At 46.6% G+C, this 16,220-nt stretch overlaps 1 protein-coding gene across 2 annotated transcripts in view; it reads right to left on the reverse strand.

Annotated features, from left to right (window-relative positions):
* The window catches only part of BAHD1 (bromo adjacent homology domain containing 1), a 40,456-nt gene that overhangs the window by 5,642 nt on the left and 18,594 nt on the right, over positions 1-16,220 (reverse strand). Inside the window, exons 1-5 of one of the 2 annotated variants that reach the window (XM_014279321.3) lie at positions 11,009-14,601; positions 8,542-10,188; positions 4,800-5,161; positions 2,670-2,829; positions 1,537-1,613 (exon numbers count right to left, since the gene is read on the reverse strand). In XM_014279321.3, the coding sequence (XP_014134796.1) occupies positions 1,537-1,613; positions 2,670-2,829; positions 4,800-5,161; positions 8,542-10,171 (2,229 nt within the window). In that variant the 5' untranslated portion in view covers positions 10,172-10,188; positions 11,009-14,601. Of the gene's footprint in view, positions 1-1,536; positions 1,614-2,669; positions 2,830-4,799; positions 5,162-8,541; positions 10,189-11,008; positions 14,602-16,220 lie in introns of those variants that run through there. The other variant, XM_055722476.1, reaches the window with a different exon arrangement.

Here is a 16,220-nt window from a genome sequence, read left to right on the forward strand (position 1 = left end):
CTTCTTAGCCCCTCTCTCTATCAAAGGTAAGGGAATTCCTTCTTTTCCAACCCTTTCCTCATCCCAATTCAATTAAAAAGGCTGGTTTAGTGAGGGAAGTAGCAATAGCCTTTTTTCCCAGAGTCATTTAGGAAACTTGGCTCTGCAGCAGGCAGGATTGGTTAGATATGGGGGAACCCAGTCAGAGCCATTTGAAAGAATTTCAGGTGTGGTTAGATCAGCAAAGATGATCTCTGGGAATAAGGATGCTCTACACAAGTCTGGAAGCATTACCTGCAGGCTTTGTTTCTGCTCACAGCTCCGAGGAAGGAGGCTGGAAGGAAAGACTCACGAAAGGATCCCTGTTTGGGGACACGCTTAAACAGAGAAACTGAAAATGCCACACCTTGCTTCTGCAGGTTGGGGTTTTGGTGTACTTGTTAAATCAAAACTGAGTCATCTTTGGCAAGCCCATCCCAGCTACTCAGCCCAAATCACACTCTCATTTGAAGTCTTGTGTAATTAAGCAGGTGTGCAAAAAACTGGCTTAATTCCTCCTGGCCAGACTCCTGGCACTCACTCTACCCTAAAACACAACTGGATACAATCATACTTCATTTATGGGACAGAAAACTATAAGGTACCACATTTTGGTTTAGAAATTCACCCGCAAGTCAGGCAGATACAATTCCCCAGCTGCTCCCCAGACCTGCTTTCACCCTCTCCCTCCCCTTTTATTTAAAACAAAAGTAAAGAAAGGGAAAAGGCATCAAGTATTTTGGGTTGAAAACAGCAGTAAATTCTCCATTCCCAGTTGAAAAACAGCTTGTTCTGTCACTCAACACAAGCCCATGCAAAGCAGTGGAAGGCGTGAAGTCATAATGATTCACACGTTTTTCCTTTTAAAAGGCAAACTATTATACTGGCACAACATCCTCCAGTCAGTCTTTAATTCTCATCCTAAATCTACACAGGGGAAGGATAATGCATCCGTGTTTCTGCACAAAACAAGCAAGTTTCTGGAGTTTAAGCAGCAGATTAAGGGATTTACGATAAAAAAGTAGCACATAATATAGGTTCTCCAACATCCTGCACGACCACAGCAGCAGCTTTTACATGGAGCTCTGCACTCCTTGGTGATGGAAAGGCAGCTGACCTTGATTCAGTATAAACTCACTCTTCCTTACTCCTAAGGCAGCAGTCACAACTTCTCACTTAATGCACAGGATTTTCTCAGATTAAAGGGAGAAACAAGAAAACGTGACAGAGGTGGCCATGTAAAGAATGCAGCAGCTTCTGTGACAGCCCAGTTTCTACGTGTGCCAATAAACTACAAAAAAAGCCCATCTATAGGACACCACCACTCAAAACATCTAGCAACAGCTGCATCACACCCCACGAGACAGCTCCATTTTACCCAAAACAGAAGCTCAGCTCCTTCAGTTTGAGGCCACCCAGGAAGGCAGGGAGATACCTGGGCTGATCCCCTCCTCCTGCGGCCGTACAGGCACAGCCGGGGCTGCCTGGCCCCACACCATTCCCACCCAGCTGGCTCACCTGGTGCATACTGGGATTGCGGCCTCCCTGAGTGTGCTCTGGTCTATAATACCACAGGAGGCTCATCATCAGCTCCCCTGCAAGAAAATGTATTAAAATATGTCAAGCCTCAGTTTTCTCATAGTGTTTTCCCCACTCATCACCAGCTTCCTCCTGCTTCATCCCTTTCATTCCCACAGCACTCACGTAGAGGCAGCTGTGCTGTGATAAATATTTCATGCTGAACTAGGTGTCCTTTTGTTACAGCAAGGAACTGTATGAAGTCAGTCACATTGCGATTCCATTACACCTTCACCCCCTCCTACTTGTGTTACACTGTCACAAAGAGGTCAGGCACACACACAAAAAAAGATACAAAAATCAAATGTTTCCATCTGAAAAAAAGTATCCATTCAGACCCCAAGCTGAGGAAGATGCTCATCCAAAGCTCCACACTCACTGCATTAACTCCCAGGTTTGTGCCAGTATTGCTGACACAGGATGACATGACCAAGATGGGCCTTACCACACAGTGATCACTTTTTTTACAAGTTTTTCATTTGGGGGGGGTTCTTCTGTTTTTTCTTTTTTTGTTGTTGTTTGGGGGTTTTTTTTGGTTGGGTTTTTTTTTTTTTTTAACTGAAGCAATACCTGTAGCTCACAACATTTGGCACAGCTTCCTTGGCTCAGGGATCGCTGCTCAGAGACAGGACTTAACATCAAAACCACACTACTCCAATCACCACCCCTACTCAGGTCCCATCAAGAGTTTCTGCAGATAAGCCATGCTCCACATCCCAACTCCCAGCCCAGATGCTGGATAGAGCATCTGAGTAAACAGCAGCTCCTGAGATGTCTGTTGCAATGAAATAATAAAGGAGATCGTTGCTAAGATGGGCACTTGGCAGACATTACGTGCTTTCACGACCAGGAAGATTTTGATTACCAGTCCCAGGCTAGTGATTAAAGAGCATTTTGGTTCCTGGAACAATCTGAACGAAAGCCATGGAGCTAATCTCTTCCTCTTCATCACCCGGTCTGGCAGCAGTGGAGTACCCTAACAAGCCTGCAGCTCTCCTGAGATCCATCACTTCCCCGGTTCCAGCTCACCCTCATCTGTCAAGTGCAGAGGCAATACACTTCTAGCACAGTACCTGTTTTGGGGTCTTCCCACAGTGCCGATATCTTCGCGACATATGGCATAGATTTCTTCCGGGGTCCTGATTTCAAGAGGACGGTATCTCGTACCCGGATAATCTCCCCATCTCTCTCCACAGCCTGATAGCTCTTGCGAACAGCCGGCTCTGGCTCATTCTATACCATTGAAACACACAAAAAATAAAGCAACCTCAGCGTACATGCAAAGAGTTAGTTTACTGTTTGCTACCCCAATCCAAAGACTGCTTTGGTCCTGCTAAAACTTAACTAAAAACTTGCCTAAGCCTACTCAGAGCTAAGTGCTTCCACTCCAGCAGATCTCAGAGAGAAGTCATACAGCGTTAAAGACCCCTCATGGCATCTCTATTCTCACCAGACTGTGTTACCACAACAAAGATCAGGTCAAACAAATTACTTGTTCTATGGGTAGGGCACTCATAGGTAAAGAAAGTTCACCAAGGAATAGCATCCAAGTGCTCACAGGTCACACAGCCATGGTTCTCAATACAGCAAACCAACTATTTCTCCTACATAATGCTGGCAAGTAAGGAGCAGCTCGCCAGCGGGAGAGAAAGTCACACAGAGGCACATATCTCTGAAATTAATACCCTTATTTCAAATTAAAACACAGTTGCTCCTGCAATTCTACATGCAAAAAACAACCTTCAGAAAACTCACCATTTCACCTGCCTACCTGTCAGTGTACATTTTCTTCCTATCCAAAGGCACGGAAAACCAGGCCTATTTTGAATGCTACACATTTCTCTGATACAGACATTGCAGGAAAACCAATAAAACACGAAATATTTCACATGAACAGGGCAGCAAGTGGCAGGGAGGCCGTGGCATAAAGCACTCCTTCACAAGATTGCTAACACTTCCTTCGTACCCTCTAACCTACAAAACTGTCACTTTTTGGACTGCAAACTGAGGGGGTTATTTTATTTCTGCTCTGAAAACTCATTTCAGAATGCCTGAGCAGGATGAGTTTAACCTCCTGCCAGACCACCCAGGCAAAGCCAGAAGCATTATGTGCCAGGCCTTAAGGAGATTAATGGTGCACTGCTCCTTTCAAGGTGTCAGAGTTTGAGTGATGGGTGCAAGAGGCCTGTCCCTGGCTTTCACGGGCTTCACCCCTGCACAGCCCTCGGTACCTGTATGCAGCCTGAAGAGTTGAAGCTACAAAACCTGTCCTGGGTGATGCTCTCAGCAGCTTCAGGTTATGCCACTGCACAGGTCCCCTTGCTGCTGACATTTACCACATGCAGTTCCATGCCTTGTCTCACTTTCCCAGACAGCATGTGGGTCCAGATTTCAAGTCCACAGCTCTTATGTTTTAGTAACACAAAAGATATTGCCTCCTTCCTCAAATGAAATGAACTTTACAGTAGTTAATTAAATTTTCTGGCAGGAACTTCCCACCTTGCAGAAGCCAGTCTCTGCCCTTGAACACAACAAATGGGAAAATACAGACAAAAAAAATCCTTGAAGGAGCAACCGGCCACGCCACCATATAAGCTACAAAAAGGGGGCTATTGGATGCTAGAAAAATTCCATCTGAGAGCCCACATACTGCCCAGCCCCCTGTGCTCCGAGATCCCTGCTAGGCTACAGGCACCATCAGTGAGAGCAGCTACCTTCAGACAACCGCTCCTTATAACGAGGCTGAAATATCCCTTGTTTTCTCAGACAGGTTTGCCCTAACCCAGGAGGAAGAAGCTGGAGGCCAAGCTCTCTGTAGGACAGACTCACACGTGCAACAGGTGCCACCCTTGCAAACGCCGAAGCCAGAAGTATTCATCAGCATGGTGTTTCCACTGATGCTAGCACCGGAATAGCTGGTTTTCCTTCCTTTCCAAACCACCCTTCGTGCTGTGCTAGGTAATACCAGGGCGCACAAGGAAAACAAAGACAACAGCAGCCTGGCCTCCAAGCCCAGCCACAAGGCACTGTTCGCTGCTCTGACCTGCAGCCTGTCCAAGAGGTTCCAAACGGCATCTAGTGACCACCTCCAGCCTGAAGCAAGACCCAAGGCGCTCTCAAGCCTTCAGGACCTTAGTCCCCTGAAGATGCACAAACAGGTACAGCCGTACACGTGCAAACCCCAGCATTCCACAGACACCTACCACAACATAGACTGCCTTCTCGCAGGCGGTGCCAACGGGTATCCAGCCATTGGTAGCTCTGCGCCTGCTGATGCGCTGCTGCTTTGGATGGGAGTGACCTCCTACCGCTTTGCTGTCAGAGGCGTGGAGGCAGCCCGTAGTATTTCGGAGACCGGATTTCGAGCCGCTGGGAGGCTTTGAGCTCTGAGGACATTCTCGGGCCATGGTCTGAGGATCAGAGTTGGGGGTCTGCAGATGAGGAACGGGTTCTGCAGCTGGTGGCACGCTGGGTACAGGACATCCTGAGAGCGGGTGGGCAGGTGACGCAGGGTGCCCTGCCACTGGGATTGTGAGGTTCAGCTGGTCCAGAGACTTGCAGCCTTCTGACAGAAGGGAAGAAGAGAGACATGTATCATTTGAAGTGTAAGACATACACACACAATCAGGACCACCCCAAACTACCATCGCTTCCCCCTAGAAATTCCCTTTATCACATTATAGTGGTAAAGACTCTTCATGTTGTAATGTCATTTTGCACCGTCACTGGATTCTAAAAGCAAAAGATATTTCTAAGCCTGTGATGCTCCAATATGTTGCTGCCGATGACACTGCACTACAACAAACCTGCCTGAAAACCCCCAAAGTAATGCCAGCCAGTAATACACATAAGGTTGGCCAGTGTCCAAAGCAGTTCCAGCCTGTCAATATGTATAAAAGAAATAAAAGGCTTATCAAAATGATGGGAAGGATTAAACCACACTAGCAGAAGCCGCCAGCTTATTTCAAAAAGCCAAATTCTAACTAATCAGGGAAAATTGAGAAGATTCTCCAAATTCACTCCAGAAACATGAAACAACACAGAACAAGACTACACGAGATGATGCACACTGCTGCCCTCAGCAAAACCGTGTCCCTAGAGCAAACGCATTAACCACAACAGGTTAGTAAGCCAGCTGACGCCGCCTCTCAAAAGAATCCCAGAACACCTCACACTGCTCTAGCAGTCACAGAACAAGCCCTCAACCCAGGCCAGCGTGTCCATCAGAACAGCAAGTCGGATCCGAATTACCCGCTGTCAGCAGGAAGGGAGCTCCCAGGCCAATATACAACACACCCCTATTTGCTTCATCTGAAAGCGTGCTTTTTGGGGTGAGCAAAAGGGCAGCTTTGGGATTGTAGCTTCAAGAGATGCCTTTGGTCTGGAGCATGTCCTAGCAGATCCGTGGGACTGCACTTCTGCAGAGCTGCTAAAAAAATGTCTACAAGTGAAAAAACATCGAGTCACCAAGCTTCAGCTGAGTAATAGCCGAGATCCCCCTCGCAATAACAGGAAATTATTGCCTCCTGTCTCTCACTTGACCCTCCCTAAGGGGGCTGCAGCAAAGCCGCCGCCGAGCTGCCAGCACCAGGGCTGCCACGGACAGTTGCAGATTTTGCTGACCCCGAGCAGCAAATGCCGCAGCAGCTCCCTCAGCGAGCCAAGACGCCAGGATGCGAGTTCAGGTATCCTGCCTGGCCTTGGCAGGCACAGGGACCCACAGAGCAGTGAATCACCTCTTGAGCATTTTGCTTACAAACGCAGTTTTCAAGCTTGAACTAAACGCAGGACGAAGCTTCACAAAAATATCTACTGAACTCCAGGAAAAGCAGTGCAGAGCTGGCCTTGCTGGCACCCCAGGACTCCTTCCTTGCTTGCAGACACTCCCAAGCCCTGCTAAAGCATCTCTCACAGCCTGTCCCATCCCATCGCCACCACGCTGCTTCCAAACTGTGTGCTGAAAAACATCCGTAGAATGGGGAAAGGAATGCCTCGCTCCTGCATATGGCAAACCGTAGCCACCCAATATTACAGCCTGATCCCTTGATTTGTACCAAACAGACATCGATATTTCCATATGAACATCCTGAATGCACCAAATACAACAGATATAACACAAGGCATGTGACACATCAAGCTGGATCCCCTCATACCAGTACTCTTGGATGGGAGCCTGTTGCTTGCAGCCAAAGTACTCCTCTAATTCACTAAAATAACCCACTCCAGGGAAGGGTGAGATTTCAGAGGCGCACACAGATACAAAAATCAACTCCTGCGCATAATTCCCTGTTAATATTGTAGAGACTGCCTCATACACTTCAATCCACAAAACAAAGTCTAAATTATTCCGGTGTTGTAGGCTTTTAAATCAACATTGCTCCCAGGAAGGCAATCACACCAAGGAAGATCTCAGCAGCAGGGTGACACACCGTGAGTAAACACATGCCCCTGGAACCACCGCTGCCCCCGCCAGCACTGTGAGGGAGCACCAGCTTCGCAGGGAGGGCTGAACTCTGAAAAATGCTGTCTGTACTGCCTGCACCCTTCTGGTTGCACGAAGTCAGAGGCACCAGCAGGCAAAATTTCAGGACCAAAGCAAACTGACATGACTTCAGGGCACTACGCAGAAAACTGTTAGACAAGAACACATCGCTGAGCTAGCTGTCTTGCAAGCATCCAACTTTAAAGAGCACTGAAGCCACTAGCGAACACTGTCTGGCTGCTACCGTAAGAAGCAGCACCACAACAGCGGGGATATTTAGGGAAAACCGAAATTATTCTTCAACCAAAACCTCCCGAGTTTCAGCAGCTTCCTACAACGGCAGATGACAAAGCCTCGTTCAAAACATGCGCTGAACCAAAACTTCACCCACCTACCTGAAAATGTGTTTTCAGAGGGTAAGTCATGCCTCCTTTTGCCTCAAACACACGGTTAACTGAAAGGCTGATGTTTACACTCTCAACAGCTGAAGCAGCAGCCTCGTTTATAGACTGTTTGCAGGCAGCAGCACTGCCTAGCTTGATGGCTTTAATACAGAGTACTGGTGTCTGATAACCCCCACGCAACAATCCAGTTTTAAATATTTCAAAAGATATTTTTCAATAGCAAAGGCAAAGCTCTGAGATAAAGCACATCAGAGGACAAAGTCTGAAAAAACAGACAGAGGACATAAGACAGCCAGTCAAATAACTACCTTGCCTCTTACACCGTCATCACCTGTTCTCATTTCAATGCCTCATTTTCAGACATTATTTAAGAGCCAAGATGGGATGGCTACTCACCAAACTAACAGTGTACCCAGCACTTATATCACCACAGTGAAATTCAAGCATCTGTCCAAACACTAGACTCAAACTGAACTGCTACACAGCCTTGCCAGATCCAATCTATAAAAATCTTAAAAGACTGCATCCCCCATACAGCTTGCACCAGGGAGAGTCTAATGACCGAGGCAATGCCTGCTTCATCACACTGCTCCGCAAGGATGCTTCTGTCCTGAGAACGAGCTTTTGGGAACGGAGGAGTAACTCAGCCCGATGTGCTTTAGACCCTCCGCTCAGAACGGCACAGCAGGATGGCGAGAAGCCTTGCAGAGCATGTAGGAACTAAAAGCCACTCGTTTTACACAGATCAAAGCTAAGTGGTTAGCTCCAGCATGACAAGTCATGAGTCACCTTCTCACTGCCCAAATCCTTTCACCGATTCTATGCTTTCCACACCAATAAAGACCTTTCAGTGGGAAAAACCCTCAGGGCTAAAAATGGGGGAAGGGGAGCTGAAACGCAGATTCTTTCTGAGCTGCAGTTTCACTGCCAAAGCTGAGAAGCACCACCGCAGAGGGAGCTTGCCTCCTGGCAACGAGATACCTTCCTTAGCCGCCGTGCTGAACCAGCCCTCTTCTCCTAGGAACGCCAAACGAGATTTGCTCGCACTTTGCACCTTACCTGCTGCAAAAGGCATTTTGTAGGGGTAGCTGTTCCGTCCTGCATGCACACTGCTAATCCTGCCCTCTGGCACGTGCACAACTCCACAGACGCTGTAACTGTTAATCGCCGTTCCTTCTCCACAACAGTACGGAGAGTTACACCAGTGGAGTGGCTGGAAATGAGCACCTGATGGCAAAGAACTGGGCGATACCAAGAGCCCCTCGCAGGTAGCAGATTGCGAAAGCTCGTCCTTGGGGTAAATGGAGCAGTGAGAGTAGCCACTGTATCCACTTTGGCCATAATAAACGTAAAACCCGTTCAATGGAGTCAGATCCGAGGATTCATAGAGACATCCACAATCCGTGTGATTTCCGGGCACAGGCAAGGGAGGGAACTGCTGCACTGGAAAAGAAGGCTGATGAAATTCCTGTTTAGGAGTCGGGGATTTTTCTCCAGGTCTTCCATACTCCGGCTTCATGGAAGCTTGCCCACCCATAAGCAAAGGCAGTCTGTGGTAGAAACCCTCTGTGCTAGCGTAAGAGCTAGACAGCGACTCGTAAGGGGCGGGTTCTGTCGTCCCGCAGAGCCTAGAGGAGTCCCGCTGCTCTCCTTTCCCCAAAGCACCCACTCCTCGCCAGCCATGCTGAACGTCCATCTTTAAGCTAGCCATTTCCTTCTTGGATTTGACGCAGTTCTTCCTACTGGCTTTGGCCCATTTGAGAGTAGATTTTGAACAGTGGTTCTCTGACTTGCCCTCTCCATCCGATTTACTCCTCTGCTTCAGGGGCTGGTCTTTTTCATGGGTCAGCTTCAGAAAGGCCACGGCATTCAGGCTGGCCAGTCTCTTTGGGGTGGGATGATAGGAGATGGCACCATCCTCCCTCTTTGCCCCATCATCAAAGACCTCATCCAGTGAATGGTCACAGCTATTGCATTTCTGACTTGGCTCATGCCGGGTTTTTCCTTTACCTGTTTTCACAGCTGTTTTTTCCAGTGCAGGCCAGTTGTCACCAGCTTTGCAATGAAAGCTCTTAACAGTACATTCTCCACCGGCTTTAACAGAGTCCCTCCGAAAACGCCTGCCAGATAATAAGCCATCATCCCGTTCAAAAAGCAGATTGTTCACTGCCTCTGCATTCAGCGAGGCCAGCCTGCGCTTCCTGGGCTCTGAAGGAGCCGTATCAAGGTCTTGCTCTGTCCCTGGATAAGTTATTGTGCACTTTTCCCCAGATGAATCACTCTTCCCTGCTCCCACAGGCTGAACTTGTTCAGAGAACAAAGCAGGTCCCAAACCCTCCATCCAACTGGGAAGGTCCTTTTTTTTGCAGCTCTGGGTCTGTTTCGACAGGGATCCAGCCACATCCTCCAGCCTGGTGAGGAGCACTTTACAGGTCTTTTTGTTCACTGAGGGAAGCAGACGCCTCCGCAGCGGGTACGTCTTTCGTACTTCATGCAAATTCTTGGTTTTGCTTGTCCCCACAAACCCACTTGTACAGTTCGGGGCCTCGGTGGCACCTCCGTCTCTCTGCTCGCCACACTCTGTGTCGGTCCTGTCCATCCTCCTGCTGCTTGTTGGTGATGAAGCTTGACCAGCAGAACCAGCTGGATGTTTCAGAAGGAAAAGTTGTTTCTTCCGGGCATGCGTCATAGGATCAATGTCCAATCCTGAGAATGAACAGAAGAAAACATCTATTAATATCGCTGAGAGGGACCCATCTCCTCACAAAGCACAACTGCCAATTGGGAAATATTTGGGGAAGCTTGTTTCTCTACACAGTAGAGTCTTTTTTTGGGTGATGGCCAGTTAAGCCAATTAAGAGACAGGATGCAATTAGATGTGGTTTAATATTAAGCCATAGAACACGATAGTAATTAAAAGTTAGGCGGTGACAGCAAATGCCACAGCAGCTGGGAAAACCAGGGTACAGCCAGAAAGCTGTTTCACCCAGCTCCCAGTCCAAGTAGCACTGGTGTAACAGGGAACATGTTTCCAACACGTTACAAATTCTCATCAAATCTACTAAAGCTGATCTGAATGCTGGTCCAGGGCGTACAGCAGAAATAAATCAAAGGTATTTGACTGCTTGCATGTTGATACAGGCAGGCTGTTTCATTGTCATTTTCTGAAACAATTAGAAGAAGAAAAACAAAGTCCACCTACTCACGTGAAAAGTAAACTTGGTCTATTAAGCAGAGATCTGCCAACATTAATAAATTGAATATATGCAAATCCCTGTGCAGGTTAGAACCTGGCTACCCGCTGCTCTCATCGTTCCCTCCAGTTGCATTTTATAAAAAAAACTGGACACCAAACCACCAAATCATCACACTCAGCAGAGAGGCCCTAAAAATACATTTATGGGAGGATAAAGAATGACTCAGCTGCATGTCATTCCTGACTTTTCATCTAGATGCTATGTCAAGTCACTGTTCAAAACCAACACAAATTACTAAAATACAGAAAGCAAGAGATTAGAATCTGTACCTGGAACAGGAACCGCCTCGCTGAAGGCACAGCTGAGCAAACCAACACCCAGTGCCCTAATGAAGCCGCTGGCAGACCAGGCAGCTTCAGCACATCCAGACCTTCCCAGCCAGGTGGAACATCACAGGAGTGGTCCTGCTCCGATTTACCCTGAGAGGGAACTTTTCCTGCAGAGGCACAAGGAAAGCCAGCCTCGCGAGGAGGATGGCTCCCTCCAAGCAATACATCACCAGAGCTCTCTGTGGAAAGGTGGGGAGGAAGCATCAAGGGCAGAAGAAATGGAGACAACTGCTGCCTGCCTTCACCCAAAGCATCAGCAGCAGTTGTATGCTCACCAGTCATGCAATGAGTACACCCCAGGCTTTCTGACCCCACCACAAGCAGGACCTTAGTAATAAATGACCTCTAAGTATGTAGTAAGCAAGCAATAGGAGAGGAACAACCCCAGCTGGAGAGCCCTTTCAGCCACGCATTGGCTTCCTAAGTTAGCCAGCAAACGGAACAGGAAAATGAAAAATCAGGTTCAATTTTCAGCAGAAGCATTACCATGCCTTTGCACTCTTGCATTTCAACTTCAGCAAGCGACTTGCAGCAGGCTTTTGTCGGGTATTTGAGCAGTTAAGCAATTCTGCAGTCTGAAGAAGCGCACATTCACATAAGAAGCTGCAGTTCTAATGCCAAGAAAGGATACAGGTGGGTGATACTGACCTATAAACATTTAAAAAAAGTCAGCCTAATGGAGTGATACTGGAATAGATTTAACTAAGTCTGTATCTGAGCATCGTAAAGAGCAGAAAAGGACAACTGCTTGTACTCAATGGTATTTACAAAGTAGTCAGGTTCCCTTTATTGGCACCAAAGAGTTGGTCTTCATATTAGCATCAACCTAGGAGTGGTCTGATCTTCCCTGCAATCAGGTATTTAGCTGGAACACCCCTCAATTGACACAATCAACACTGGCCTGCCACTTTTGAGGCATTTAATTAAAGCTACCACTGCTTTTGCAGTGATTAGAACAAAGCTACTGAATTACAAGAACTGTTCATTTGATATGGTTTAATCAAGCTGATAATTAGATTATCTATTTGAAATAAGCCAAATGTGTTTTAATTGACTTGCTTATATATGCAGTAACTAAAAAACTCAGGAATTGAAAACCACTGTGGTTTTCACATTGCTTTGCTAGAAGTCATACTCTTCCCAACTTGTTTTGGGGTAACTGGCCCCTTACTCTGTGTGTATCTCCCATGGCTAGTGCCCAAACAGAAGTGCTCTGCAGGAAGCAAATATTCATGTATATCCATGTTTTTCTGGTTAAAAAAAAACCACCAGGTTCTGGAAATCAGGAGGATGCTTATCAAGTCAGGCAGACAATTTCCTCCAAAACTGAAATTCTTCTTGCACAAGAGGCCAAGCTGACCACACAACCTCCACAGTTTGCAAAAGGACTATAATTTAAAAAATAGACCAGGCAGAGGAGGGTTTGGCAGTGGTAGACCAGGCATCCTACATAATCATGCCCTGGGGAGTATAACTTTTCCCAAGCTACACGGACCAGAGGTTTCCTTGCAACTCTCATCCTACTTTCTGTTGCCCCTAACGAAAGACTGAGCTTCTGGCAGGGGTGCTCTGCAGAAAGGTGAAAAACCCAAAATAAACCACCATGACTTGCCTTAAAAACCAGCACCAGCCACCACCACCTCCTCCTCAAGCTTTCTCAAGCAGCCTGACCTGGCCACTCACCGCTCACCCTTCACTGGCCAGGGCTTCACAGCCTGCTGGCATTGAACCAGTTCTACCAAAACCTCAGTACTATAGACATGACTTTGTTCATTCCACATCTGCTCTAAAGTTAGAGTCTGGTAGAGACTGAAGGAAGGAGATTTTTCAAACAGTGAGGTAGAGTCATTAAACAGCACAGTGACCGTCTTCCCTGTCTGACCCCGTAAGGAATGCCAAGACAAACAACAGCTTAAAGAAAATACCTTTTCTGAAACTAAGCATAAGAACACTTTAAGTAGCAATACCCAAACTGAAAACTGAGGGTTCCTCTCCCCACTTTCTTCCACTTACATTGCCTGGAACTGATGCAACACGCATCTCCCAGTGGGGAGCAGGTAGCAACACCTTGCCATGCTGCATTTACAGCTAATGCTCTAACCCAGCTTTCACCACTGCCAGGCTGCAACTGGGAACATCAAGGGAAATACTCAGGTTGAACATGTAAAAAAGACAATCGAGGTATTGAGTTGGAAAAGCGTTAAAGTGGGAAGAGCACCAAGATTCAATGCAATCCATTTTATACACCTCAGTCACACAAGCCCTTTGACACGAAGTTCTTCAGCACAATAGTAATCAAGCAATCACAGGCAGGGTTTTTTTATTTATTATTTTTTAATAAAAGGAGGTTCTGTCTGTCTGCCTGGATCTCCTCCTCGGCATCTGTTCTCTAGTTCTCTCTCCCACATTCAGAGGTCAGCTGCTCCAATACTACAAAACATTTACCTACAGATGAAGTATCCAGAAATTTGTGAAAAGACAAAATAAGCCAACCCCACTTATTCTGACATTACAGCCAAGCAAATCCCTTAAGTGCCAGCAAGGAAAACAGCAGTACCATCCAGCAATGTTCCCACATGATTGTAAACCCTCTGAAATCCAGCTTTACAGCAGCAACACAGGAGGACATGTAGAAATACAACCCAAGTACCTTAACCAAATGCAGTCTGCATTACTGTCTCTTTCCACAGTTGATTCCTTGGCTAAACAAACAAAAACCAACCAAAAACCAGCCAAGTTTCTCCCCGATCTACTCAGTTTGGAGACAGAGAAGGTTGTTCTTCCAGATTGCACCCCACTGAAAACCTTAAGTCCAAAGTCAGTGAATTCTGTTTGTCTTCAGACACATGATTGAAACCCATTTGCTCTGTGCTGGCTCAACATTATCAGTAGAAATAAACCAATTTTGAGTGAATCAGTTACAACGTGTGGCTAAAAAGGTTCAGTTTCTACACAGGGAACTTCCCTACAATAAAACAACCACCATGACCCACAGAGTAGTTTGTATAAGCTGGAGCATTGTTTATCCTCCCAAGTCCTTTTTCTGACCTAATATTCTAATGGAGGTGGGAACAACCAGGTTTAACATCCATAATTGATCTTGTTATTCCAGAGCCTTATACAATGTGAATTTATTACAAACCATCGTGACCAAAGGGGTGGGGGGCTGGGGGAGATACCAGCAGTTGACTCCATATCCCACAGAAACCAACTCCTCAGCATCTCTTGGAGAAACTCTCTCACGCCACCACATAAGTCACTCTCAGCCTGGAGAATTTTGTGCATTTTCTGTCCTGTGATTTGTCACATACAGGTGCAGAAAGAGCCATCCTGAGCCTTATGCTAAGCAGCCCTTGCTACAAGACCACTGTAGTGATGCCACTGCCAGAGCTGGAGCAGTACTGTGATGGGCAAGAAGAAAAAAGCCTGCTAAACCAGCAATTCACCTACATGGCAAGCACATATCCAGCAACAGGCACCAAACTGTCTTGCTAGATTGCTCTATTAACAGAAGCCATGTTTAGCACACTGGGCTACTGAGAAGTCTTTCCATGCCTATGAAGTTGCCAGTATTGCATTGATTGCTTTGCTACAGGGATGCTCCTGCTCATTTCCTTCTTGGCAAAAAGCACAGAGCAGCTAAGACTCCTGCCTTACCTGTGATCTAGCAATCCCTTTTCTCCCCGCAGCGTAACACACAAGCAGGCTTTTGAACGCTGCTCAAAACTAAACCATCTGACAGTCAAGTGTATCATGCCTCAAGATCAGAGTCACACCGAGTTTATTTACAGCAAGTATTGTACTCATTTCAGCTGGGAGGGGAGAGTGCCAGGGCTCTTCATTCTCTTTCCACTTTTTTATTGCTTCACAAAGCAAAGAAGGAATAACAACTGTGCCTAGAAGTCTCCAAAAAATCACAAGGTAATCTGAAGAACGAAAAGTGAAGATACTTAAGACTGAACTACCCATTTACTGCTTGCAGCTGAGGAACTGGGTTAATGGTAAGAGGACATTTAGGTATAACTATTGGAAACAAAACAAGTTCAGAGCAGCAGCTTGGTCTAACCAGCTGCATCCAGGGCCCACCAAGCATTTTAAAGCTAGCTGGAATCGCTGTCTCCTCCTTCAAACTGGACTAGTTCTGAAAAACTGTCTTGACAGCTATTGAACCCAAACCAGATCAGAATAAAGATAGATTAAAAAACCAACACTGGTCCAATTTTCTGCTAGAATAAAACCACTACCCAAACAGCAAAAGCAGAAGAGAGTTGATGCCTCATTAGCAGGAAAATAAGCAAGTGTGTTAACAGCTGCATTTTCTGTAATCACGCAGCTGCAGCATCTGTCTCTCCCTCTCTATCACTTGATTGCAAGTGAAATTAGAAGAAACTAGTCTGGGACACCCATTCAAGCACCATTTCCTTTCCAAAGCTTCACTACGGAGATGCACTCGTTCCAAGGAGATGATGCCAAAAGCACAGAAATTTAAAGCTTTTAAGGCTCCTAATCCATTTGGCACTTCAGTAATATACAAAGAGTTACGACAACACCGATCTTCTCCATGCACAGCATCATTCTGTCGACTTTCAGCCCCTGTGTTACTTGAACAAGTTATATCCATTTAAATTGGCACAGCTTATGCTATGACAACAGCCTTATAACTGGAAGTATCTGGAGGATTGGCTCCTTTCTCCCTACTGCTTTTACAGTCGAGTAATTCTGTGCTATAAGGAACATGTTGCATGAAGGAAGCCTCCCAGGAGCTCTCAGAAATCCAGATAAATCACAGGAGCGTCAGGTATCCCAGGCTGAATTACCAAAATGGTGTGCGAGTCCCATGAGCGGAAGCATCGTTTCAGTCTCAAACATTTAGAAAAACTGTAATTGTTGCAGGCTGCAATTTGTCTTCCCAGGGTCCAGCCCCGATTTTTCTCTGGAGACCCATCAAAAGCTCCATCATCCACATGCTCCAGAGAAAACTGTTTATACAGAGCTCATTAGACTGCAGAAAAGGCTTGTTTCTCTCTCTCTCATTGGCACAGCCCTAACCATTTGCCAGCACCTCCTGAAAACCACATGAACACCGCACTGGAGGATGCAGCCCATGCCTCCGTAGCGTCAATAAAGCCTGCAAAAAAGATCTGGGGCAACT

The sequence above is a fragment of the Falco cherrug genome, chromosome 10 (genome assembly GCF_023634085.1).
Source record: "Falco cherrug isolate bFalChe1 chromosome 10, bFalChe1.pri, whole genome shotgun sequence".
Taxonomy (NCBI): Eukaryota; Metazoa; Chordata; class Aves; order Falconiformes; family Falconidae; genus Falco; species Falco cherrug.